The sequence below is a fragment of the Eublepharis macularius genome, chromosome 12 (assembly GCF_028583425.1).
Source record: "Eublepharis macularius isolate TG4126 chromosome 12, MPM_Emac_v1.0, whole genome shotgun sequence".
NCBI lineage: Eukaryota > Metazoa > Chordata > Lepidosauria > Squamata > Eublepharidae > Eublepharis > Eublepharis macularius.
In genome coordinates this window covers 28,712,416-28,740,011 of record NC_072801.1, presented here as the reverse complement: position 1 = coordinate 28,740,011, position 27,596 = coordinate 28,712,416, and the positions used below count along the sequence as shown (strand labels likewise).

General features: G+C 45.2%; 1 protein-coding gene across 1 annotated transcript in view; it reads right to left on the bottom strand.

Annotated features, from left to right (window-relative positions):
• CIITA (class II major histocompatibility complex transactivator) overlaps window positions 1-23,022 on the bottom strand; it is a 58,268-nt gene extending 35,246 nt beyond the window's left edge. Inside the window, exons 1-2 of the mRNA XM_054993684.1 lie at window positions 22,722-23,022; window positions 4,878-4,988 (exon numbers count right to left, since the gene is read on the bottom strand). Coding sequence (XP_054849659.1) covers window positions 4,878-4,988; window positions 22,722-23,022 — 412 coding nt within the window. The remainder of the gene's footprint in view (window positions 1-4,877; window positions 4,989-22,721) is intronic.
• Between the last annotated feature and the right edge of the window lie 4,574 nt (window positions 23,023-27,596).

Here is a 27,596-nt window from a genome sequence, read left to right as displayed (position 1 = left end):
TTACTTTGGGGGGGGGGGGTAGATACACCTTTATCATTTATAGGTACAACCAAAAAATTACACTATGACATTTCTGGGCTCCATTCCATAACTACCTCCAGCTTGTGAAATCCAAAAACAGGGGCAGGAGAGATGCTTATAACAGTGAAAGGTGCCCAGATCATAGCATAGCATGTTCAGCAAGCTGAGTCTACGCTGTTGTGGGCTATGTCTTTGTGATATACAAATGCTGAACTGGAATTTAGTATAAATAGATTTAATTGCATTAGATAGACCTTGAACAAAGACGATTCCTTACCTATATGTGTTCAATTAGCTTAACATAGACATTGTTATCACCAATGTGAGCCAGTCAAATGGGCACTGTGCAAAGCTTGTATATTTTAGGAACAGAAATATCACAGATTTTACCACTTGGGCTGTGTCCATGCAGGCAGGATTCTCCACTGTGGGTTGATTGCCACTGTGCATGATGAAAAGGCAACCTGCCCTGGGAGAGTCTCTGGTTTTCTTCCCCGTTTTCTCAAGCCCACCATTCCACCCCTTGCAGTGCTGAAAAGTTTATTTGCCAGCTTCTTTTTAAAAGTGGCAACATGTCTAGCACTGGCAAAGGGGGCAGAATGGTGGGTGTGAAAGAATGAGGAGGCAGGGGGGAGGCAAGGGGAGGAACCAGCCACTGGGTTTGGGTAGGGGTGTGGGCAAATCTGTACCTTCCCGTCTACCCTGCAAGAAACCCCAATCTGACTCCACAGTTTCCAAAAAGCAGATTCTGATAACATCAAAGCAAAGCAGGGGAAGCCATATAAGGTGACGGAAGGGGGATGGAAGGGGGATGACACTGTGAGAGCAAATTCTCCGCATACAGCTTTAACCCCACTCTGCACCTTTCTTTCCCTCTCTGCCTGTGTATGTGTGTGTGTGTCTCTTTCCATCTGTATAACCATGGACTGAAATTTCACTTCATGCTTCTGACGATGTGGACTCCATCTAGACGACATGCCACAACAAATGCTTACGCTACAACAAGTCAGCTCACTGTTAGACATCACAGGCCTCCTTTTGTTTTGGGCCTTTGAAGACACTCTGGACAGCAGCAGCTGCCACGAGGGTAGCAAAGATACTTTTTAAAGCCAAGAGGACTTTCCTGTTAATTGGGGGGAGATGGATGCTGGTATGGGGTGGGGCAGGAGAGTCAGAAGAGAAGAGTGGTGGAATGCGGTGGAAGACGGCTGCTCGGTGTTGGCACTGCCCCTGTCAATCAAGCTTTGGGGGGGGGAATGCTCACACCAGAGGCATGAGACGCGCATCCTAGCTTAAAACTAGGCAGAGAAGCAGCAGTGCCGTAGCTGCTGCTTCTCTAGACGAAGTTTCTCTTCTCCATCCACTTCCTCCCTGGCCTTAGCCACAAAACAAACACCCCTCAGCCTGCTCTGCTAGAGCGGGGGTGGGGGCTTCTTTCCTTTTATAAGCTTCTGCTTTTCCCACTGTTGCAACTGCAGCGCTGAGCTCCCAACAGCACCCCTCCTCCGCAGTGCAATGGGGGCTGGAGAGTTGGCAGACCATAGCTAGGAGAGATTTCTTGGAGGAAAGGAGAGGTGTGTGTGGAGGGGGGGGGGAGGTTGGGAAAGCAGAAGGTTTGCAGGAGACCCAGCAAGGAGAAGACAGGAACCTAGGCTAGAGTAGAGATGAGCATAGATGTAGGAAAGTGTGCTGCTGCATGTGTGTATGCATGCGCACTTGAAAGACAGGGGCTGATTCCACACGGAGGTTTCAGCAGCTCTAATCCTGTGCCTTCCTACATTTAAAAAAAGTTGCCTTCCATTCCTGAACAAATCATGAACAGTCCATTCCCCCCTCCCCCCCGAAAAACTTTTGCTTAAAAAAAAACCTGAAAAAAGATCATTCCTAGCAGTGTTGCTGAGATGGTTTTTTTCATGTGTCCAGAAGAGAAGGTTTGCCTGGTGTTTACCTCTCCCTCTGCCCTACTCAAACGTATATCTAAAATGGAACTCAAATCCCACAGTTAAAAGTTCCTTCCTGAGATGACACCAATCACTTTTTTTATATCATTTGTCTTTCAAGAAGAGCAAGGTAGCATGCATGGGTTGCCCACACACAACCACCCTGTGAGGTAGGAGTGGAGTGGGAGTAGTCAAGGGTCACCCAGTGAGCTGCACTGCTGTGCAGAAGTTTGAAGTAGTCTGAGATTTTAACCATTACATCACACGTTCCCTCTATGGGGGCAGGATGGGAATGCATCTGTGTCCGTGATCTCCAATGTGCTGCCCCTGGGCACCACAGCACTTGCAGGCGTGTTTCTCAGGGCCCTCTTGTTTCTGAAGTCTTGCATTTCCTTGGAAATGGTCATCACTTTCTCCTCCACAAAGCAATGTACCAGTTCTAGCACCAGTGACAGACATTTTGTCATGACAGAAGCTTTGGGGTGATCAGTGTTTCCGCTAATGTGAGCACGTGAGAAACGGCTCACAGATTCTCAGCTGTAGTTCACAAGTATTAACTCTCAGGTGGCCCCGCCCTCCCACTCAGCTGGCACCAGCAGGCGGGTCCAATAAGGATGGAGCAGGGATGGAGCCTCATCCTGCTTCTCTTCTTCCTTCCCGGCTGTCGCTGATTTAGCCCTCAGGATGGAGCCAGAGAGCGACTCCAGTTGCCACTGGCTCTCTAGCTGGGGAACAGAGCAGAGCCGTGCAATGGGGCGCAGTCTGACCCTGAGGCTACCACCTACCTGGCCTCAATGGGCACACTGGCCCTGATACCAAACCAAAACTTTTTTGGTGCCACAAAGTCTCCTCTTTCACTTTGTTTAAAACCAGTGGTTACTGGCCAATTCAAGAGGTTTAAGTTTTGATCCGGTTCATGTTAACTGGCTTGCAACCTGCTGATGCGCCCAGTTTTAGAGTGTCCTAATGATGACATTCTGGAAATGTTTCCTCCTGTCATCCTGACTTCTTAAAAATTATGTTGTTTTCTGATTGTGAGACACCTCAAGCAGCTTTCTGTACCGGTGGTACATAAATATTCTAAAGAAAAATCAAAGCTTGAAATTCTGTATTTGCATGTCATATCCCTCCGAGCTGCAACACTGTGCAGATCTTGTTTATTTGCCCCAGAAAACTGACAAATAGACTTCAGGCTATTGAAATTGCATGCACAAAGTTACTAAAGCACCAGGTTTGCCATTTCTCAGCTTCTGTCTAAAATGAAAGGGGTAGATGAGCCACATTTTCTTTGTGACATGGAAAAGAGTTGAGAGAGAGGCTATGTTTGGACAGCTTTTATGTGTTTTATACTTGTCTAAAGCACAACTGTTCCAAATGTTGTATGGTGTCAGATTTCCAGGTATTTGTATACGGTAATGGCTAACTGCCTGAGCTGAGAAATCTACAGTCAAAATTGCACCTAAACCACAAGAAAGCCAGTCAGCATGAATGTAAAGCAAAAGTCGAGTGGCGCCTTAAAGACTAATTTTTATTTCAGTATGAGCTTTTGTGAGTCACTGCTCACTTCTTCAGATGTGGAAATCAAACTTAGAATCCTTCTAATGGGGCAAGTTGTGTGGGGTGGGGATTAAGATCAAGGATGAATTCTGTCATGAGTCTTTCAAGTGCAGATTCATTATGTAGAAAAACAAAATGTGAGAATGATTCTCAGGCTGATTTCCATACATATCTGAAGAAGTCAGCACTGACTCAAAAGCTCATCCTGAAATAAATGTGCTAGTTTTTAAGGTGCCACGGGGTGTCTGCTTTATTTTGCAGCAACAGACTAACACAGCTACCCTTTTGCAATCAGCATGAACATATCCATTTTTATACAGAAGTATACTGATTTTTGTGGCCCTTTCACCTAATGGGACTAGATGGTCTTGGACAACTAGGTTTTATTGTTAATTTCTTTTTATTGTAATCAAAATATATTACATGGTTTTTGTTTTTGGATTCTACAGAGGCTAGAAATCAATAGGTTTAGACTGGAGTAACTTTGTACAAGATTATACTGTAAATCTCTCCACCTACCTGCTGCAATCTTGTTGGAACAGAGAAGGCTAACATGTGCCCAGGATGGGATGCAGACCTTAGCACATATTCTCAGATATATTTATATTTGTATATCAAATAGTTGGGAAGGAGAAGTATTAATAATTTTACCTGCAGAGTAATTTAGTTTGATATTTAGAATCCATGTTTGAACGACTGCTTGAATTGTTGCTTCTAAGTGAGAAACAACACAAATTAGTTTGTATGTTTTTATGTTTGTAGACTGAAATAATTTTTTTTTTAAAAAAGGAGGTGCACTCAAAACTTTAATGAAAGTTGTTTCAGCTCACAAAGTAGATTTTTAGTTCACAACACTGCACAGCTTAGAGGGGAAATTGGTGTGATTGACTCTGCCCCTCCCCCATGGCAGCCTTTTTGTGCTGCCCTTCATCCAAATTCCAAAAGCACCCACACGAGTCAGCACAGTTGGGGACAACTTGTCTAGCTGCAGGGTTGGGCTTACTGTGGACTAAGTAGGGGGAGAAGCAACTCCTCCGACACTAATTGAAGGGGGAGCAGATGCTGATACACAGAAGGCAGTATCAGAGCTTGCATAGCTAAAAGAGGGAGGTTCAAGTTTATCAATCCCCAGTTCAAATCTCTCCCCTGCCACAAACTTGCTCCATAGTCTTTGGCAAGCCACTCCACTCCTAATTGGCAATACAGCGGTAATAATAATGAGTGAAAATGGAGTGAAAAAAAACACACTGGAGATTTGAAGTGTGTGGTACTTGTGCAAAGTATAATTTGGCCATTATCTGTCTCATTCAAACCTCAAGGAATGAAAACAAAACCCCTCGCCACCCTTTGCTGAGCCACCTGCGGGAAGGTCATCTTCGATGTTTCTATACAGAAGTAGCGGGTCCACGTCACTGTGCAGCAAGTCCAGGTACCCCTTTGCAGGCAGAATCCCTGACCCCATCGTGGTGTCTGAAAGAAGGTGAAGACGATGATATTATTTCAGTCTTCAAGAAAAATGGTTCAAATACTTAAATACATTCCAGTTATAATTATTACATCCTCCCTCCCTTGAACTGCAGTCCAAATTGTGGCTGGTTATAAAGGATTGATGTCCACTGAAGTGCAACTCAGGAAGTTTTGCAGATCTGAGAGCCAAGCTACAAGTGACGCCTGACACAGGTTGGACACTTGTCCTCGTTTTACAGCTTGGCTCTCCATTACAGCTGCAAGACCAGGATGCCTACATTTCCCATCAAAACTTGAGGGAAGCTGACAAGTGTCCAACCTGTGTCAGACGTCACTTGTAGCTTGGCTCTGACTGGAGAAATTATGTTCTTAGCTGGGCCCAGCTGTTGGCTGGAGGGACTGATTAAAAAGCCACGTGTGCTTTCCACTTCTTTGGAGAAAAGAGACGGAAGCTGGTCCCAGTTCCTTATTCTTGAATCCAACCACAAACATTGAATCTTAAAAAGCTCTGTGCACAAAAAAGAGCTTTGCAGCACCCCAAATCATAACCCCATGAGTCAGGGCCTGTGCAGGGTGCTTTGCTCTACAAGGGGACCAATCCTGCTCTGCTTATTTTGGGGTGCAGAAGGGATGCAGCTACTTGGCTTACTTGTTCAGGGCATCTTAGACGTATAAATGAAAAACATTGCAGGTTCCACTTAACTTTTAAGCCCGTGATCCAGAAACCAGACTTTCGACCGGGGTAGAGTCTGTGAACTCTTGTAGGCTACAAAGCCCACACTTGGAATGTGTGTGAATGATTTGGGGTAGTCCCCAAATTATTTGGGGTGCAGTCCTTCCCAGTGTCTTAATCTTCACTTCTCCTGGGACAAAATTCAAATCCCATAGCACCTTAAAAACCAACAAAATTTTCCAGGCTAAAAATTTCTTTGCAAGCTCTTTCCAGAGGCATCTCCATCTGAAACATACCCTAATGTTGCACTCCCCACTCATTCAAAGGGCATTGAGGGTCCTTTTTTTTTTGTTCTACAGTGTGGCTTTGAGCAAACAGCTATAGGGGTTTTGGCTAAGTGGGTTTCCCCCCAAATTTACCACTGCTTCATCAGAGGGCGGGTAGGGAACAACCAGGCATACTTCTGGGTCCCACACGTTTAGGTTCTCCTCCTGAAGGAACATTTGTATGACACGTAATTGTCATGTGTGTGGGGTTTTTGGTCCCTGGGAAGTGCTCTATTTAATTCTACAAAGATTCTATAAGACTAACAAAATTTGTGGTAGGGTATGAGCTTTCTTGAGCCACAGCTCACTTCTTTAGATACAGCTAGAATGTGAGTCCATCTGTCCTTATATCTTGGAGAGTGGAGCGATTGCAGAAGCCAAATGATAACAGCCGGTGTATGACAACGGCAGGAGTGATTGAATCGGGCGGGGTATGCAGAGGGCTAGTGGGTGTGGAGAAATCAGCATTGGTAATGAGGCAGGAAGCAAAAGTCTCGATTCAGTCCAGGTGGATGCATTGTCTTGAGCTTCGTTATCACCCTATTCAATCATGCCTGCCATTGTCAGACTAACATGGGCTACCCATCTTGATCTATCTAAACAGATTCTGTTTGCCACCTTAGATTTTAGAACAGTAGGATAGAAGAAGAGAGAGAAAAATCAAAAGAGGACTTCTGCCTCGCTAATTCATCCACCTATCTCCTCCAGTCCCCCAAAGGCTTCCTAGAGCGTTCCCATCCCTTCTCCCTTGCAGTCCGTGATGTGCGCAATTCCTTCCTCGAAGACCCTCCTGCTGCCTGCGCCCTCGCCACAGTCCTCATTCCCAGCTGAAATAAGTCACAATTTGGAGAGGGCAGGGATCTCGTTCTGTTTGGCTCCTGAGGCTCCGCACAGTGCAAGCCAAACCGACATTAACATCCATCATAGTATATATTCTACACTTTTGCAGTGCCGCACATTCAGCCAGCTTGGTTCCTGGGGTAGCTTACAAAGAGGGAAAACACAGCAGGAAAAACTGTAGCTAAAATTTTAAGTACCATGAAAGCAATTCAATTTAAAGCCAGCATGTCTAATAAAGGAGGTGGGAGAGGGATAAAATATCTTAAAACCAGTAATTCAGGCAGAATTCCCAAACAAACCACAAGGAGGAAGCATACAATAAATAAATATTAATAAATATTTTCCAGCCAAGTGTATCAGCCTATTCCGCCACTTGTAGACCACCGCCACCACCCCAGCCTCCAAAATCCTCTTGCAAACAGACATTTTTTACTCTCAGCACAAGTGCTGAGTAGAATTGGGGGCTGGGTTTTGTGAACATTTTCTTGCTCCTTGAAAATAGGGTTGTCCACTCTAGCTTGGGAAATTCCTGGAGATTGGGGGGTGGGGGGTGGAGAGGGGCTGAGGGTTGGGTTCAGGGAGGGACCTCAGCAGGGTATAATACCTTCCAAGACTGCCATTTCCTCCAGGGGAGCTAATCTCGGAAATCTGGAGATACGTTGTGATTCCAGGAGATCACCAGGCAACTTGAAAAGCAACACCTCATTTTCCTATGATTTTCAGGTGGCACTTGAACAAAAAAATTGGTGTGTGTCTAATAATAAAAACAACAATGTACTCAGGGCTTTTTTTCAGCTGGAACGCGGTGGAACGGAGTTCCGGAACCTCTTGAAAATGGTCACATGGCTGGTGGCCCCGCCCCCTGATCTCCAGACAGAGCGGAGTTTAGATTGCCCTCCACGCTGAAGCGCGGAGGGCAATCTAAACTCCCCTTTGTCTGGAGATCAGGGGGCGGGGCCACCAGCCATGTGACCATTTTCTCCTAGGGCAACCCACTGAGTTCCACCACTTCTTTTCCCAGAAAAAAAGCCCTGGATGTACTTATATACCACCCTTCTGGGCAGATTAGAGCCACACTCAGAGCGGTGAACAAGAACAGATTATTATCCCCACAATACAGCTGGGGAGTTGGGGCTGATAGAAGTTGGCTTACCCAAGATCACCTACAGAGTTCATGGAACTAGTGGAACCAGCAGAGTGCTGATTCAGAGCCCAGCCACTTAACCACTATGCTGCACCCACTCTCCAGAATTGTCCACAACTGTTTAAAATTCAAGTGTTGATGTTCAACAATGCTTGGCTTTTTAAATACAGGTGTCTATGCGCATCAGTGCTCACCAGCAATGCTGAAAAAAGAAATGGTGTGGGCGATGTGGCTTCACCCACATCTGATTAGCTATGTTGGTCTACAATGTTATCGTGTTCGTTATATGATTTCTGCTTTGTTGCTACAAAATAATGCTCAAAGCAGCAGCGTCAATGCAAACAAGCCTTATAGTGGAAAAAGGAGTGAAAATGAGGAAGATGAGTTATTTTTCCCTCACTGTCTCTTCTGAACTCTTTGAAACGGTGACTTTCACATTACCCGTCATGAAAATCTAGCACTGCTTGGCATATGTGAAGTTTTCTGGTAGCCTTTCCCCTCTGTCTCCCTGACCTATTCGTTCCTCAAATCCACAGTTTAACAGTTATTATCCACAACCTCTGACTGGTTCCCCTACCTTTTACTCAGACTCTTACAGTGAAATCCTTAGCAGAGTTACTCCAGTCTAAGTCCATTGAAATCACTCTGGAATAACTCTGTTTAGGATTTCACTGTTAGCTACCCTCTCTCTCTTTCTGCTGAAAATGACGCATAACCTTGCTAACAAAGAATCCTGCAAGATTATTCCCACCCAAACGAAGCTCTACCTATTACAGAAGTTGCACTGCTTGCCAACCTTCTGCTGCTGTTGCCTGACGAGATATAATATTTGTGAATATTCCATGAAAGATACAGCAATGGCAGGAGAAAGGATTACAGACAGGCAGATGATAGCCAATGGAAAATTATTTTGATGTTTGCCTTACAGTTCTGTGAATCGAGGAGGAGGCAGGGAAGGGGCAGAGAAAGAGATGTTGACATTGGTTCTTCTATTAGATATAATAGCTGAAGTGAACCTCCATGCCCTGAGGCAGTATTCTTCTCAGTAGCAGATACTGGAGCCAAACAGCAGAATGGGGTGTTATCTTCCTGGCCTGCCAGTGGGATTCCTCAGGCATGTAGCTGTGGAAAAGGATGCTGGACTAGAGACACCTTTCCTCTGATCCAGCAGGGCTCTTCTTCATAAGCCAATCCCCAGGTACTAGTCTTGATAGCCAAGAATAGAACCTCCCTGTCCAGAGAATATGTACCTCTGAATACCAGTTGCTGGAGGGAAACTGCATGGGAAGGCCATTGCCCTTGTGTTCTGCTTATGGGCTTGATCAAAGCACCCGGCTGGCCCCCATGAGCAACAGAATGCTGGGGGCCTAGGTGGGATCTGGCTCTGATCTAGCCGGGCTCTCCTCTTCTGTTCAGCCCCACAGACCTCAGGCACGGCTGCCAAGGCAGTTTACAACCCAGGATCACTAAAATAAATCACACCGTATTTTTAGGGGCACAGGGTGTTTTTCACGGTTTATATCTGCTATTTTAATTGCTTTCTTTATCAAGTTGCTTTTATATTGTAGTTAGTTACCTGCTTTGCATCCTGAAATGATGAGGAGGAAGAGAGGCTTATAAATATCGAAAAATAAGTAAATAGTGTGATAAAAGTCTCTGCCTTGCCTACCTCACAGGGTAGTAGTTGTGAGGATGAAATGAAGGAGGGGGGAGAACAAGGTTGTAAGCCACTTTCGGTCCCCCGCTGGGGAGAAAAGCAGTGTGTTAAACAAAACAAACAGTACTTAACTATGGAACAATGGCTGGCACTAAAACATTGCAGCCCATTGTCTTCTTATGTTCTAAGGAGAGCCACTCACTGTTTCCTGTCCCACTCGTAACATCTTATCCCAAATAAATTTTGAAGCTTCTTGTCAAGCAGATCAGCATTAATATTTATCTGTCTTTCATCAATGTGCCCACTGGTTTGACATAACCTCTGTCTTCAGTTTGGTGTAGTGGTTAAAAGTGCAGGACTCTAATCTGGAGAGCCGGGTTTGATTCCCCACTCCTCCACTTGAAGCCAGCTGGGTGACCTTGGGCTAGTCACGGCTCTCTGGAGCTCTCTCAGCTCCACCCACCTCACAGGGTGTTTTGTTGTGGGCATAATAATGGCATACTTTGTAAACTGCTCTGAGTGGGCATTAAGTTGTCCTGAAGGGCGGTATATAAATCGAATGTTGTTGTTGTTGTTATTCACCTTTCATTATCCTTGTAATAACCCTGTGAGGTAGGACGGACAGACAGCAGCTGACTGGTCCAAGAGCAACTCGTGAGGTTCATGGGCTGAGCAGGGATTTAAACCTAGTCCTAGCCCGACTCTCTAACCACTACACCACACTGTCTCTTGATCTCCCATGGGTAGTTTTTTCTGACCCCAGCTCTGAACACAAATGCCAGGCCAGAAGACACAGCAGGCATCAGTCCAGGAGACTTCCCAGGAGAGCCAGGGCAAAGCAACACCCAGGACTCTACAAAGGACCCCTTTTGGATTCATAACCATTATTTTTGCATCCATATCCTCTTGCTTGACAAAAACATGGCACACCCTTTTGGTACAGATCAAGGGCAGAGCGTTACTCATCTTTTAAAATCTGCAGCAGGTTGAAACAAATGAAGGCGAAAGAATCATATTAAGGCTAAATAACCAATTCAGAGTGCAAAGAATCTATGCCAGAATAGTCATTTTCACAACTTTTAACCGCAGCCCTCTGTGAGCATGAAGAAAAGGAGATAAGAAAATTATATTTTTAAAAGGGGGAGAGGGGGGAGAATCAAGCATTGCAATTTGAATCGACCTGGGGACTCAAATCCTCTGAGAGCCAAGCTACAAGTGATGAATTAGAGCCAAGCTACAAGTGATGCCTGACACAGGTTGGAGACTTGTCAGCTTCCCTCAAGTTTTGATGGGAAATGTAGGCATCCTGGTCTTGCAGCTGTAATGGAGAGCCAAGCTGTAAAACCAGGATGCCTACATTTCCCATCAAAACTTGAGGTAAGCTGACAACTGTCCAACCTGTGTAAGGCGTCACTTGTAGCTTGGCTCTTATACTTGCCTGGCAAGTGAACAGACTCACATGTATTCCTCCCTGTTCACTTGCCCTCCACTTGCACTCCACTTGATCACTACAAGGAGGAATACACCAGAGTCTGTTCACTTGCCAGGCAAGTGTAATTCGTCACTTGTAGCTTGGCTCTGTGCCTGGAACACACTTCACTTGCAGAGTGGGACAAGCAAGAGACCTACCCCATGAAGAATTGGGGAAGGAGCAGCATTATTACATAATAGTGAGAATATATACCTGAAAGAGGAACCAGCCCCCTTCCTACTGCCACAAGAAAGAAAGAATGTATTTTGCAAAATGTGTGGCACCCTATCTTGGCTGCCCTGGTTAGAAACAACAGTGATATAATCTCCTGGGAGATGCTCTGCGGGTGGGACTTGAGACATAACATGAGTTTATCATTGGAGTTTCACTTGTCAAAAATAATTTAGAGGCACCATCCTGAACGAGCGCAAGCAACATTTGGGGAGGGGGAGGCAAACAGCTTCCTGGCCCCTCTTCCTCACCTCATTCTTCAATTTAATTCCCTCCTTAGACTTTCTCATGGTCCCGCTGCTGTAAGTTAGCATGCTACTCCCTTTCTTTCCACTGATCCACTTGGCAGCATGCCAGCTGTCCTTTGCAGAGACCCCCCAGCATCGGATAGAATTACTGATTGAAAATATTTAAACACACATAAAGCTGTCCGATACTGAATCAGACCACTGGTCTGTTAAGTTCAGTATTGTCTACTCAGATCGGCAGCGTCTTCCACATCACCTGCTACCTGATCCTTAACTGGCGATGCTGGGGATTGAGCGTCAAAGCTTCTGCATCCCAAGCAGACGCTCAACCACTGAAGCATAGCCCCTCTCCATTTCTGTATGGTCTCTATGAAAGGCACAAAATGAATTCGGACAGCTACTTTTTAAGCTCGGGGAGCACTCCTAGGCTTCTAGCGAACAGCTTTCAGACACATATAATGCCCCTTCCCTCTTTTCAGCATTCCAGATCAGTGATTTTGGAAAATCCACCAAAGCGGTCCTCAGGGAGCCAACCTACAAGTGAGGAATTACACTTGCCTGGCAAGTGAACAGGCTCACATGTATTCCTTCCTGTTCACTTGCCATTCACTTGCTCTGGAGAGCAAGTGAATGGCAAGTGATCAGGGAGGAATACACGTGAGCCTGTTCACTTGCCAGGCAAGTGTAATTCCTCACTTGTAGCTTGGCTCTGAGTGCCATGCCATGATGGAAATCAGAACCAGTTATGTATTGGGAAATATGGATTTGCAAAGATCCAAAGAACCGCTCCTCAAAAACTGTGCTATGAGGTGAAAAACCCCGTATAAATAGCATTATAGTAAAAAACAAAAGAAGAGTCCTGTGGCACCTATATTGTCATGGAAGTTTTTGTGCATTTGAGCCCACATCATCAGATTCAGTTAAGTAATTCGTTAGACTTCTATACAGAAGAATTGGGTTAAAAGGACTGGCGTGTGCCATTTTTATGCAAAACTGAAAAAGTTTAGAGATCAGTACAGTGATCATTGGCAGCAGCTGTGGAAACACAGAATATTTAGTTATATTAAGCAATTTCAGAAGTGAGGGGAAAAGTGGCTTTTGTTGAACCTTTGGTCAATGCTATTGAGCTGAACGATGAATCTTGATTCAGACATTTCCCATTGGATTCTCCCTTAGAAGTTCTTGCGATGGGGATTGTCACCTTTCAGGTCAGAACCTGAAGGCCTAGTAGTTACTCATCACGCTTTCCCCTTGGTCCCTGCAAGCACCGCTTCGGTGCTGTGTTAGCACCGAAGAGCAATTGTTTGAGATAATGGGTCAGCCTTTGTACAGGGAAAGGCCTTGCATGTTGTTGTTGCAGGTGCGCCAAAGGTTATAAGTGATGTGTTGATGTGGTTTTAGGTGGAGCTGTGGTGCCTGGGCAAAGACTAACACAACTTATTCCCGTGAAAGATTTTATGAGTTGGAGCTCGCTTCCTCATTGCGGTATTCAGTCACTTAGGAGCCTGAAACTCTCAGGGCTGGGAAAGATTGTCGCTATCAAAAATGAAGGCCCTTTCATGTATGGCATATCTCACTGACGGTTGGTGCAGTAACATTAAGGTCTCCAGAACAAGTCGATTCTGAAATTTGTTCTCAGTGAGTCTGGCCGTTGATGGCGACCAACTTAACTGCACAACAGAATCGCAAGGGACTTGGACTCCATGTCTGCAAGCACCAGAAGGCCATTGTTTTGTGGTCAGCTGCCGTTAAGGCTGAAAACCACCTGCCTTGATCTGAGACTATCGGATTTAAAATCCACATTTGAATTGTTGATACATTCAAAGGCCGGGGAGGGAGATGCTACATGTTATGATGAAATCTGAGCTGTTTGCACAGCATCTTCCTTCAACTGAGCGACCACCCATGCAAAGTGGCTGCTCATGTGAACACAGTAGCGGGGCAGCCACCTGGGCAACAAAGAAATTCTGCTGTGCTAATTCAGTACACACCGCTGCTTTGCAAGCACAGCCGCCCAGGATAAAAACGACACCGTGTGAGCATAAAGTCCCACAGGAAATTGCCCTTCTCACAGCTGCCACCCCATTCAGATCAGGCCTGAGAGACGCTCCCGGCAGTTTTTACTAGAATATGGGAGGAAGTCTTGGGTTGCGACTGACAACGGGAATTGGAACTGGTCCAAGTCATCCTGTTGGAAATAGCAATGTCTGGTGTACAACAGCAGCAAGAAGGGGGCAGCAAGGATCACTTAGTTAGGATCACTTAGGACAGTGAGAGTAGCACCTCTCTTGTTTCCTGGGGCTCATTTCCTTGTCTTGTCTCCTATTGGGCTAAACAGGGCAATATCCTGCTTCTTCTCTCTCCTGCCACACTTCTTATCTCGCTCTGCAAGATGTAGTCATATAGCAAGGACTCTCTCTCTCCTCTTTACTATCAAGTATGTAATTTCCTCAAATAAAACTTTTTGCCTCTCTAATCAGCACATCGTAATTCCGCTGCATTATTTACACTCACTCCATCACATCCTACAACTGGACACAGGGTTGGCAACCTTCAGGTGGGAGCTGAAGTTCTCCCAGAATTACAACTCATCACCAGACTTACTGAGATCAGTTACTCTGGGGAAATGGCAACTTTGGAGGGTGGATTCTATGGCATCACATCCAGCTGAGCTCCCTCCTCTCCTAGGGTTGCCAGCCTCCAGGTAGTGGCTGGAGATCTCCCGGAATTACATCTGGTCTCCAGGCCCCAGAGATCAATTCACCTGGAGAAAATGGCTACTTTGGAGGGTGAACTCTCTGGAATTATGCCAGGCCAAGGTCCTTTCCTTCCCCCAAACCCACTTTCTCTAGGTGTCTCCAGATTTCACCCCCCAGATCTCCAGGAATTTCCCAACTTGGAGCTGGCAACCCTATCCTCTCCTCAAAGTCTGCCCTCCCTAGACTCCACCTTCAAATCTCCAGAAATTTCCCAACCTAGAATTGGCAACCCCAGCTGAACAGCAGGGAGAATTTTTACGATATTTCTTTTCAATGGTATCAAGCTACACCCCCCCCCCCCCGATCCCCAAATGAGTTGTGTAACACAAGATCTCTGCTGGCAGTGTCAAGCTAATCATACCAGGAATATATTTTGAACCTGTCGAATTTTGGAAAGAAAAACTGGAGTTGTTAATAGATCAAGATGGGTAGCCGTGTTTGTCTGTCTGTAGCAGAAGAAAAGAGCAGTCCGGGAGCACCTACAGACTAACAAAATTTGTGGTAGGGTATAAGCTTTTGTGAGTCACAGCTCACTTCACAACTTTAGACGGAGCTGTGGTGCTGGGATTCTAAAGCAGCAGTCCAGTGAGCTGTGTGACTCCTGAAAGCTCATACCCTACCACAAATTTTGTTAGTTTTATATACGCTACTGGACTGTTGCTCTTTTCTGCTGGAGTTGTTGAGACCACTGACAGGGCAAGTGTTGCCATTCAACCCTAAAATAATGCTGCTAGGATTGCTGGAAGGAGGCTCCAATCTGGAATCCACAGGAAAAAACCCTGTAAGCATTCCTACCGGAGAAAAGTGGAACTATTTCCTGGTTTCACATGGTCTATTGCTTATTATAGAAGGAATGGGATTGCTCCACAAGTCAATAAGTGTATGGAAAAATGGGATCTTTTTTGAGGGGGGAGGGAAAACAGGTAAGCCACCTAGGTAGAGCTTGAAGAACCATTTTTGCAGCGCAACCACTGCCATGGAATTTCTTTTTTATTACGTTATTTTTGCGTTTTAAACATATACTACCATGCTTTAAGAGATGCTTTCAAGTCAAAAATCAAGAAATCTGGTTGAATAATAAGTGGGGCAAGACTGCCTCTGATGAGGCCATCTCTACTGTACTGGTTTACTGTTAGAATGTGGAAGGAGGATGCATCCACAGTGCCTCTGAGTCACTGCTCTAAACTTGCAACTGGAAGGATGCAAGTTCAACAGACCGTCTCTTCTTAAAGAGGTCACTCCATGAGACCTCTGAACAGAGAGCAGTTTGGATTTTTTCACTTTGTTTTGCTTCATCCCACAGGTCACAGACCAAGTAGTTGTGCAAACCACAGTGCTGTGTGCCAGGCGCCATTGCTCGCCTTCACTGGGCTGTGCCAAGAAAGGTGCCAAGAAAGACCATCAGGCTACCCCTCCCCCAAGCAGTATCAGCAAGCTAAGTGTGGCGCTAGCTGAGCCTGTAGCTGAGTCCAAGGGATTTGTCCCACAAAAACTATCCCTTACAAAGCCCTTGCACACCGCCACCCCCATGTGTTCACCACAAGTCCTGCTGTGGTCTGAGAGTTCCACGCCCAGAATTTCACTCCCAGGCATGCCCCCTCACCTCTGGATCACTACTGTGGCATTCAGGGTAAAGGGATGGAAGCCTCTTTTTATATGCACCATTTCCCCAACTGGAAAGAGCGCCAGAGGAGCAGCTGCTTGTTCCATGTAGCCATGAGCACTCAGAAATGTGCCCCACAGCACAAAGAGCAGCTCTCCCTGGGGTTCTTTCAGGTCATGAAATGGCATGGGGGGGAGGTTTAAGCCCCCTCTTCTTGTGCCCTAGTCCCAATCCAGATTGTCCCACCTGCACATTTGGGGATGCTCAGAGCAGGCCCATTGACAGCCTACAGGGGAGATGCAAGAATTTTCTAACAAGGGAACGGCTCCTTTAAATTAGTCATAGTGCCAGGCTTTGAAATGCCAGTAGCTGCTGTAAGTAACTCCAGGCCAGTTGCACGGAACTGCGAGGGTTAAATTTCTCAGCCTACCTCTCGGTAGATGCCATCAACCATACACAGAACTGTTCCCCTGACCTACAGCAGGCCATGCCTGCTGCTTTCTCTAGTCCACAAGGACTCCAAAGGATCTGATCCTCAGGAGGTAACTTTATAGTAACCACATCAAAAGGCTCGTCAGGAGGAAACCTTGGACAGAACCCAGCTGCTAACAAGAGCTCATTGGAATTGGAAAGTGAATCTTCTTTCCCCAAGAGACAGAATTCGAGGCAGGAGGGTCAAGGCACTGCAGGGGTGATAGTGATCTACCTTACAGGGTTGTTGTAAAGATACCACCAAGATAATGTATGCCAGGGTACTTGGAATGCTTACTCATGAAGACACCTGAAACTGTTTTCCACTAAGTTGCTCTATCAAGGTCAGTCTTGTCTGCTTTGACTGCAAGTGGCTCTTCAGGGTTGGCAGAGGTCTTTCACATTACTTCCTACCCAATCCTTTTAAGTGGAGATCCTGGGGATTGAACCCGGGACCTTCTGAGTGCCAAGCAGATTCTTCCCCACTGTGCCACAGCTCCTCCATTCTACATGAATGCCAAGTATCATTATAACTTCTTTCAGAGAGCTGTAGGTGCCCGATGGAGATGCTGCCTGCTTCTTGCTGTGCATATTCTAGGTTTTATAGCCATGTTTATGCTATAGATGTCAAATGACTTCACAGCTCTCAGCAAAGCAGCTCTTCACAGCTCTCAAAGCAATCTGGGAACTGTAGTTCTGTGGAGGGTCTCCAAAAGAAGTCTCCAAGCCGGCACCAAACTGCTGTTGCCGCGGTCCTCTGGGGGATTCCATCAAAAGCAAGACCCTCAGGAACATCCCCCTTCAGCTTTCTGATGTCTATTGGACACTGGTCCAAAGTATTAGCCTACTGAAATCCTCTTGAAACAAGCCAGATTATCTGATACCATCTTATTCCCCCCCCACGCCGTTTATTAGCATCACTTGCTAATAAGGCTTTTTGTTGGTTACACAAAACACATTTGAAAAAAGAGGGAAGTGAGCTCCTTAGCTTGGCACCAGGTAAAAGTCATAAACTACACAGAGACATTATCCTGCACTAACTAAAGCATCCCCATGTCCAGAAGCTGTCTTTTCCGCCAAAGCAGACCCACAAGCGGCAGGAATGGGGCACCTGACCTTGGACACCGTGTTCCAAAGGCTCCATTTGCAGCACTCGTTGCAGGCAGAACTCGGCAGTGCTGCAAAATCCTCGAAGCACGAGAGCAGGCTTGAATGGGGAAGAGCATCAAACATCCCTCTCTCCCCGCATCATGTGAAGAGCAGACAGAAGAGAGAGGTTGGCTAGAAACAAATGTGAGGGGAATCCCATGAAGGAAGGAAGGAAACTCCCTTGCATTCTACCAGAAATAATATTCTGGGTGATTATTGCCGGTTGCCAATTGACCACTCCCCTCTCTATTTCTCTCAAGTAGTTTCCACACTGAACAGATAAAGAATTAATACCTGTTTTCCAAGATCCATGACCATAAATGCTACAGTCTCTGACAGTCTAGTATGTCTCAGGGAAAAACAGACATCCTGCTTGGAACACCCTTCTTCATAACAGGGCCACTACCTGACTGCCTCTCTCTTATTAGACTTTGCTAAAAGTTGTATTCTGTTCATTTGCTCTGTGATAGCCATGTCCTCTGCCAACTTTATGTACTTATTTATTTAGGATACCTTTATTTAATTCCACCCTTCCTCCAAAGCAGCATCTATGGATCTCTATTTGATCCTCACAACTACCCTGTGAGGTAGGCTAGGCTGAGAGGAAATTACTGGTGCAAGGTCACCCAAGAAGTTTCATGGCAAACAGGCACTGGAACCCAAGTGCCCCCCAGTCCTAGTCCATCATTCTAACCGCTACACCACACCGGCTGCCTAAAAGCCAAGACAGCATTTGACCTTTCAATTAAAGATGTGTTTGAAAACATATATACAGATGGCCTGATTAGAAATAGCAACTGCCCAGTGTGTGTGAGATAACAGGCTGGGCACTGTGCATCACGGTTCAGCCACTCTCCACTCAGAGCCGAGCTACAAGTGACGAATGACACTTGCCTGGCAAGTGAACAGACTCACGTGTATTCCTCCCTGTTCACTTGTGCTCCACTTGTGAACAGGGAGGCAATACACTTGGCAAGTGAACAGGGAGGAATACACGTGAGTCTGTTCGCTTGCCAGGCAAGTGTCATTCGTCACTTGCAGCTTGGCTCTCAGAGGTCTGATTTCCAAAGACTCTGGGAAAGGACCTGAAGCTAGACAACTCCAGCATCTCATCAGGTTAAAAAAAAGAACAATGCCTCTCCACAAGCCTAGGAACCTTATAACAACATGGATTTACCAGGAACTGGGACCAAAGAAGAGGAACTGTCCCCGCTAGACAAAGAACATTGGAGCATATGTTATGCTGGAGCATATGCAATTGTTTTCTGCAGGCATTGGCAACACCTGCCCCTCACCCCTACACCCTAATGTTAAAGAAACAAAAAAAGATGCAAACTCCAACAAGCAACCCCCCTACCCCAGAATAAAACACGCAAATTGCCAGTGTCTCCTTACCTTGCACCCTGCAGACTCCTCGTGGCTACAGAAGTGAAAGTGTTTGAATTTTGTTTCGCTTTTGAGCTTGATGTGCATCAACAACAAACTATGCAGTGGCCATCACAAGTAACTGGAGGGGTCAAGTCCTTTCCTTTTCCCTTGGCCTCTCTTGGCTCAGCCTCTGCTAGCCATCAGAGGTGTCCAAGCTCACTGGGAAAGCCCCAGCCTCCATTTCCTGGCCTCCTCCTCGTTGGGTTGTTATTATTATTGGGAATAGTCTCAGCTTTTGCCCACTGCTTTCCTTAAGAAGAAGTTTCTACAAATTGCCAAAGATCCACTTTGGGTTGCCAGCTCTGGGTTGGGACATTCCTGGAGATTTGGGGGTAGAGGTTGGGGAGGAGAGGGATTTCAGGGTGGTATAATGCCACAGCAACCATTTTCTGCAGGGGAACCATCTCGGTAGTCTGGAGATCAACTGTAACTCCAGGAAATCTCCAGGTCTTACCTGGAGGTTGACAGTCCTAGACACTTCAGGGCTGCATACAGATGAACTTGCAAACAGGAGCAGATGAGGATTTTATGCATTGTGGGGAGCTCTTCTGGCCCCACGTGTTTGTTTCTGAAACAGCCTCCAGGTAAAATGGTGCCCTCATCAGAATTTCCTGTTTCCATTTGAATGATTATCTGGACAAAGATTGGTCTGGCACTTTTTTGTCTATTGTTTATTTTTTTAAACCCCCCACTCCCCCCCCACACACACACCTTGGCAAAAAAACCACCTTATTTTCCCTCTGTCCTAAGTGACTTGGGAATGTCCTTGATACCTGTTAGGGAATTTCCCCAACAAAATCAATTGATAAGGAAAATCAATGGCCCGGAAAAAACCCTTTCCTATGTCCTTAATTGCTTGCACAGGAGAGCCCCTATGCTGCTGGTTTTGAAAAGCAAACCACCCCACCAGAACCTAAGGTTGTCAACTGGACTGGTGGGGGGGGGGGAAATCCCATCCCTTTAATAAGGATTTGGGCAGTTGAAGCTTTTCAGGGCATGGAGGTTAAGCATATCTCCTGAAAACTGCTTGCAGAGTAAATGTATATGAAAAGGATTGTGAGAGGGGCCAGTTTAAAGCCCCCACACCTAATTATAAGTAGTTATTTCCCTTCAGAGGCATTCAGAGAGGTGATCTCTACAATCCCCCAGGAAAGCGAAAAAGTGTTGAGGATTTGGTTACCGTGGGCATCTACCCTCTCTCTCCCTCTCTCTCTCTCTCTCCCCCCCCCCCCGCAAGGTGGCAAAGAAAGGATCATCTCCCCTCTCTCTCAAACATACATTTGTGTGAGAAAGAGAAAGGGGGAGGGGTTGCTGTAATCTTTCCAAAAACATTGTAGTAAAGCAAGTTTTTGAAAGAGTGTAGAAAAGCCAAGGGAAAGCCGGAAAGTGCAAGGGTACACCACCAAGCTGTGTGGGAAAAGGAAATGAAATTTGCTTCCCAATCCCAATAGCTCCCAATGCACACTAAACAGCCAGCGGGGAAGCAATGAGTCTCTTTCTTCCCAGAAGCTTGGCAGGGCTTGATTGCTTCTACAAACAGGGTTTCCAGCAGGTCTGAAAAAAAAGATGTCCTGGTCCTTAAATAGAGGCTAAAAATGTTTGAGGAAGCTTTTTGTGGGGTGGAGGTAATGAAGCCGCTATTAAAGGGACAGGACTTTTTTCACTCTGGGTCTGTTGGCAACCCTATTAATAAAGAGGGGGATCTCCCGAACAAGTGTTCTTTGGGATGGAAAAGGGTATGGGCTTGCCTTGAGACCCTCTGCTCTCTTCAAGAAAAGCTACCAGCATCTGGGAATGATGGAGAGCCCACAACAGGATTTGCCAAGTATCCAGTACAGCCCTCAACTTATTGTAACAAAAACAACCCTGCAGGTGTGGTGTGCATTTTCTTCCTTTTCCCTGGGCTGCAGCAGGCCCTCGGGCTTCTGCCAGCTGCCTCTCCTCTTGGGTATATTCAATTCAGCCACTGCAGTGCCAACAGGCCTCAGGGTGGCTGCATCTGTATGCCCGGGTGGATCTCGGTCCCCATGCAGGCAACCCTACCTGTCACATTGCTGTGTTTCCATTTCATGCTAGTCTTTTTGGCTAGGGGAAAGTATGGGCTACAGCTGTAACTGGCAGGAGGAAGCTTTTAAAGGAAAGGATTCCAACTCTCAAGCATCTCTACCATGGAAACCTGCTCCTTCTTCTTTCTGATATGCAAGAACTGCTGAAGTAAAGGAACTCTGCATACGCCCTGAGACTCTCTGGTCTTTTTCTGACATCCTCCGGACAGTATAGAGAGTGGTTCTGGGGTGATCCTCACACAGACTAAGTGGCATTTCTGAACTTGTCGATCAGGGAAGACCCATTCATATCCTGGATCTTTGGACGTGATCACTCAGCCCTGAAGTAAGGCACTCTGTACATGCTCAGAGGGGGTGGAAGGAGAGCAGGTTGATGAGGCGCAGGAGTGAGGATAGGATGAACAGAAGTAGCACCTGAGTGTTTTGTAGAACACAAAGAATAACCAGAGGGCTTCCAAGCATGTGACAGAGAGATAAAGGATAAAGACTCACAATCCTCGCTGTATGGATTTTGCTATAGAATTGGGGTTCATCTGCTAACTTGGGTCAGGAATGCATTTTCGTTCAGGACAAAAAAGTCTTGCTTACTTTTCTTTTCCTGAGTGAAGTCACAGACCCCCATTCCCTTGAATCATCCGGTCTGGTGGACTCAATTCTTCAACTTATTCAAGAATACCTTTGCACTTGGCATTTTGTCCAGCCACGTTTTCTGCCAGATGATGGCATTTGGAATTTAGCTTACTCTACATTCACAGTCTTTGGGGTACAAGGGTGTGTTTCCTGTAACTGTCAGACTTGGGGGCACTTAAGACTTTCCCACCTAGTGCCACCTGTATGGCCTGGAACATATTGGCCTTTTAATTTTTCACCTTCAAATTGTAAGATTAGTACTTCTTCACAGTGGATACAGTATCTGTCATGAGGAAGTTACCTATCTGTCATCTCTAAAATGGGACATGTGAAATCGACAATTTCATTCTACAGGGAATATGGTCTGAATTCAGTAATTCATGCATGCTGTGCCCTTGGACTTCCCCTGTGGCCTCAATTCATCTGCTTTGCTCATTTGAAATTATCTGCTCTGCCTGCTCTTGATTATTCCTTGTGTTGACCCCAGTCTCTGCAGTCTATATAGTCATCAGATTGCCCCTCTGAGAAATATTGGAGAGTAGGAAACTGCTCCAATAAAGGGGACGTGGTAGCTTTGTGACTGACAAAGGGGTCACCCAATCAGCTCTGTGCTCAGCCTTCCAGTGCAAAGTGGCAAAAGGGATTCCTTTCCAGCTTGATCTTAGCAGAGAAGATTGTACATGTCTCCCAAATGCAGTGAAGGAATGTTTCCCCATTACTCTGAAATTTCTGGTGTTGCATAGTGGTTAGAGCATCAGACTAGGACCTAGGACAACCAGGTTCAAATCCTTGCTCTGCCATGGAAGCTTGGTAGGTGACCTTGAGCCCATCACAAGCTTTCCGCTTAACCTATCTCGCAAGATTTCTGTTTTGAGAACAAGATGAGGGGATCTGAAAATGATGCGATCAATCAAGAGGGAGAAAAGCAGGACAGAAATAAAACAAACAAACAAGCATCAACAATAAGAGTAAACAAATATGGGGCATTATGTTTCTTCATATTGCCAGTGCTGAGCATGTTTGCAATAAAGTAAACTTACGACCCAAGCTTCTAGTCCTGGCTGATTTAGCTTCAGAGGCACCTTCTTGGTTGTTGCCACAGAACTGCAAACAAGAGTGAGAAGCAAAAGATTCCAGGCACACATCCTGCTTTCCGACCAGGGTCAAACAAATCTTCCTTGCTAGATCTTCTCTGTCTTTTTCATGGAGCAAGGTCTGGTGGTATTCCTTGGAGATGACACCTTCTTCTGACATGAGGTTCAGCAGTGCCTGAATTTGGAAGGCCGAAGCATTGCTAAGGATGTTTCGAATGCCCGGCAAGATCTCCTGGAAAAGATTCATACTGGCCGCATTAAGAGTTGGAAGAGGATTTGAGATGAAATCTGGACTATTTACGTATTATATTAAAAAAACAACACATCCCACAAGCATCACAGAAAAGATGAAGTGAGATAAAATTGTGGCAACATTTTATTTGGTGTGGAGAGTCATGCAAGCCATTTCCTCATTTAATTGGTATTTAAAACGCATTTCCAAAGAAACACAGAAACCGAGATTTTTATGCCAATGCAGCAAAAAAGTATCTACAACATTCTCAGAAAGCTCAGATATCTGCAACTAACTGCAGAATGATAATTTCATGGGACTTTCCCCCCCTGCAATAAGGAACTTCTCCCAGTTAGCACTGATGAAATCAGCGCAGTACCAGAAATTCATAGATTTAAATTTATTGGGGAAAGAAAACAGTCAAAGAAGGGTTTGCCAGCCACAGTTTGAACTACCATTAGGTGGGTGTTGCAGTAGATTTCAAAATTGAATTTTCCTGCAGATATGTCAGAAATCTGGAGGAAGCGCTGACAAAAGCTGGGGGGGGGGCAAGAGAGAGGAGATGGGATGGTCATAAGGAGTGATATCTATGTAGGAGGCAGGTGGGCAAGAGTTCAAATGATAAGGTAAAGGTAGTCCCCTGTGCAAGCACCGAGTCATTACTGACCCATGGGGAGAGATGAGTGCAATTGTCCAGTTCTTGGGGATAGCTGTTTAACTTAGCAATGCAGAAAGAAGAAAAACAACAACAGGGTTCCAAAGCAGCACTCCTTGCAAGCAGAGAGTTAGCAAGTCCCAGATGGGGATGTGAGTATGGATCTGCACCACAGGACGTGCTTGTCCAGTGGAACGTGCACCAGATGAGCAACACAGGTGCCTTCTGCACTTTTGTTGCACTTTGCTTCCCCAACTGGAACACGTTCTTATGTATTTATTTAAGTGCTTAATTTATACCTTGCCTTCTCCCAAACGGCGACCCAAAGCAGCTTACATCATTCTTCTCTCTTCCATTTTATAATCACAAAAACCACTCTGTGAGGTAGATTAGGGTGAGAGTGTGGGACTGGCCCAAGGTCCCCCATGGGAGAGTAGGGGTTCAAACTAACACTCTAAGGGGGAAGGGACAGGACAGCGACAGTGGTCAGCAGGACGGGCATAGGGAGTGTGGAAGCTCCCATTATGTGTCCCCACTTCATTTTCTCCTGCTTCCATGGGGGGAACAACCACAAGATCAATGCACATTTCCATCAGCATTAACTGTGTGCACGGAAGCCTGACTCTGCACATAGCCCCCCAGGTGGAGTGGGGGTGGGTGGGCATGTGCCAAAGTATTGACTGCCCCAGAGAGGAGTGCTTATCTTGCTGGGCAGGTGGTGGGGTTGTAGGTTCAATTTGCAATGCTCTTGACTAAGGAACCTGTAGCGTGAACTGTTAGGAAAAAGATTTCTTGCTGGAAAGCCACAGGAGACAGAACTGTGCTAAAGAAATTAATAGTCTGGCCATGCAGCTTCAGGTACTCCTGGCTGCATTCAGATGAGAAGTGATTTTTAAAAATATGAAGATAAAAAATGCAAAGCTTTCACTAAATTTCAAAGATGTGCAAACTCCTCACATATAACCAGAGGAGTTAGCCGTGTTAGTCTGTAGTAGCAAAATCAAAAAGAGTCCAGTAGCACCTTTAAGACTAACCAATTTTATTATAGCATAAGCTTTCGAGAATCAAGTTCTCTTCATCAGATGCCTGATCAGGCATCTGATGAAGAGAACTTGATTCTCGAAAGCTTATGCTATAATAAAATTGGTTAGTCTTAAAGGTGCTACTGGACTCTTTTTGATTTTCCTCACATATAAGAGGCTGCACAGATTTGAAATTTACTTGCGTAATATTAAGTAACTATTGATTACTTAATAGTCCGTGACAAGTTATTGCTAGTTTTTGTAACTAAGATGCAAGATATATTACAAGTATGATAAAAACTATTCAATCAATCAGTAAGTGGATTACAAAATATAACATTTGCATCAAACAAAAAAGCATCAAAATATGACATTTTAAAAGGATAACAATTTAATCAAACATTAAAGAACAGAAAACAAACAGAATATGGAGAGAAAGAAGCTATTTTTATTTATTTAATATTTATTTTATGTTATAGTCTGCCTATCTTACTGAGACTCATGGCTTTTTACACAGAACCAAGCTAGAAGTGACGAATTACACTTGCCTGGCAAGTGAACAGACTCACGTGTATTCCTCACAGTGAAAGTCCATGCGATCAACGGCTGGGACATTCAATAAACAGTGTAATATGGTATACGTGGCAAAAATGTGAAAAGAAACATGTAATTCAAATCCAGTAACACAGCGATGAAACAGCCCGGAAAACCCACAACAACCACAGCGATGAAACATTGCTGAAACAAAACATAAGTAATTTGACATGACTTATTAAACAACATGGAAACTACTCTCAGTAACTTTATATATTATAATCTGCAATTATTTATGGCTGTTACAAATATTATTTCTACAGCACCATACATATACATAAGAGTTTTATAGAGGTTCACAGGGGGAAAAACAGATAGGTCTCTGCCTTCAATGAGAAGACTGGTTGGGAAACGACAAAGCAGAGGGAGAAAAAGGTTGGGCTGGGGGGAGAGAATGCCTATGGGCAAACGGAAAAGCCCGGTGCTTTAAAAAAAAGTATTTCCTTTTTGTTTTGCTCAAAATGCTTCTGTAAAAAGCATTCTTGGCCCAGGAAAGGGTCTTCTTGCGCTCTGAAGCGAGGAGGCTGCCCAGTTCAGCAAAGGCAACCAAACTGACAGACAGCACCTGCTGCGGAGTCTATTTCCTACTATTATATAATGGGCCTAAGAGGGCTCGGAAGTCACATGATTTTCCACCACTATAACCAGAAACAAAAATCAATGCCCCCACCTTTTTTTAAAATAGTACTGGAGATAGCAGTGCTTGGATAATCAAATATTTTCCAGGAGTTTCTGTTTCAATGGAAAGTCCCTGCAGCAACTGAAACATGTCCTGTATGAATTAACACATTGTCAGGAATGTGAAACCATGACAAGCTCTGGACCACAGATGTAGTTCCCCACAATGTAGAGTTGTCAAGAGTAGAAGCGTGCTGCAGTTGTTTAAATGTTTCCCTGTAACACAACACGAGTAGAACTGCAGTTGTATTGTCGAAGGCTTTCACGGCCGGAGAACGATGGTTGTTGTGGGTTTTCCGGGCTGTATTGCCGTGGTCTTGGCATTGTAGTTCCTGATGTTTCGCCAGCAACTGTGGCTGGCATCTTCAGAGGTGTAGCACCAAAAGATAGAGATCTCTCAGTGTCACAGTGTGGAAAAGATGTGGCAGGTCATTTGTATCTACTCAGGAGGGGTGGGGTTGAGCTGAGTCATCCTGTAAGAGTTTCCCAGGGTGTGGAATGCTAATGGCGGGAGGCTTCACTGTATCCTGAGGGGGTTCTTTTGCATATGGATTGGTGCTTGATGTGCTAATCTTCTCTGCAGGGCTATTGTCGGGGATAGAATGTTTTGTTAGCCTGGTGTTTTTCAGAACTGGAAACCATGCTCTGTTCATTCTTAAGGTTTCTTCTTTCCTGTTGAAGTTTTGCTTATGTTTGTGAATTTCAATGGCTTCCCTGTGCAGCCTGACAAAGTAGTTGGAAGTGTTGTCCAGTATTTTGGTGTCCTGGAATAAGATACTGTGCCCTGTTTGAGTTAGGCTATGTTCAGCCACTGCTGATTTTTCCGGTTGTCCAAGTCTGCAGTGTCTTTCATGTTCTTTTATTCTTGTCTGGATGCTACGCTTTGTGGTCCCGATGTAAACTTGTCCACAGCTGCAGGGTATACGGTATACTCCTGCAGAGGTGAGGGGGTCTCTACTGTCTTTTGCTGATCGTAGCATCTGTTGTATTTTTCGGGTGGGTCTGAATACTGCTTGGAGGTTATGCTTTTTCATAAGCTTTCCCATCTGATCAGTAATTCCTTTGATATATGGCAAAAACACTTTTCCTGTAGGAGACTGTTTTTCCTTGGTTGTTTGATTCATCCTGGGTTTGATTGCTCTTCGGATTTCATTTCTGGAGTAGCCATTTGCCTGAAGTGCGTGGTTTAGATGATTAATTTCCTCATTGAGAAAGTGCGGCTCACATATCCGTCTTGCACGATCCACTAATGTTTTCATTATGCCTCTTTTCTGTCGGGGGTGGTGATTGGAGTTTTTGTGTAAGTACCGATCAGTGTGAGTTGGTTTCCTGTCGACCTTGTGACCTAACTGAAAGTTTGCTTTGCGGATGACCAAGGTATCCAGAAATGGGAGTTTTCCCTCGATTTCTTTCTCCATTGTGAATTGTATGTTCAGGTGGATGTTGTTGAGATGATTCAAAAACCCCATCAATTCTTCCTCCCCATGGCTCCAAATGATAAATGTATCATCCACAAACCGAAACCATACACTAGGTTTGTGGGGTGCTGATTCTAGAACATGAAAGACACTGCAGACTTGGACAACCTGAAAAATCAGCAGTGGCTGAACATAGCCTAACTCAAACAGGGCACAGTATCT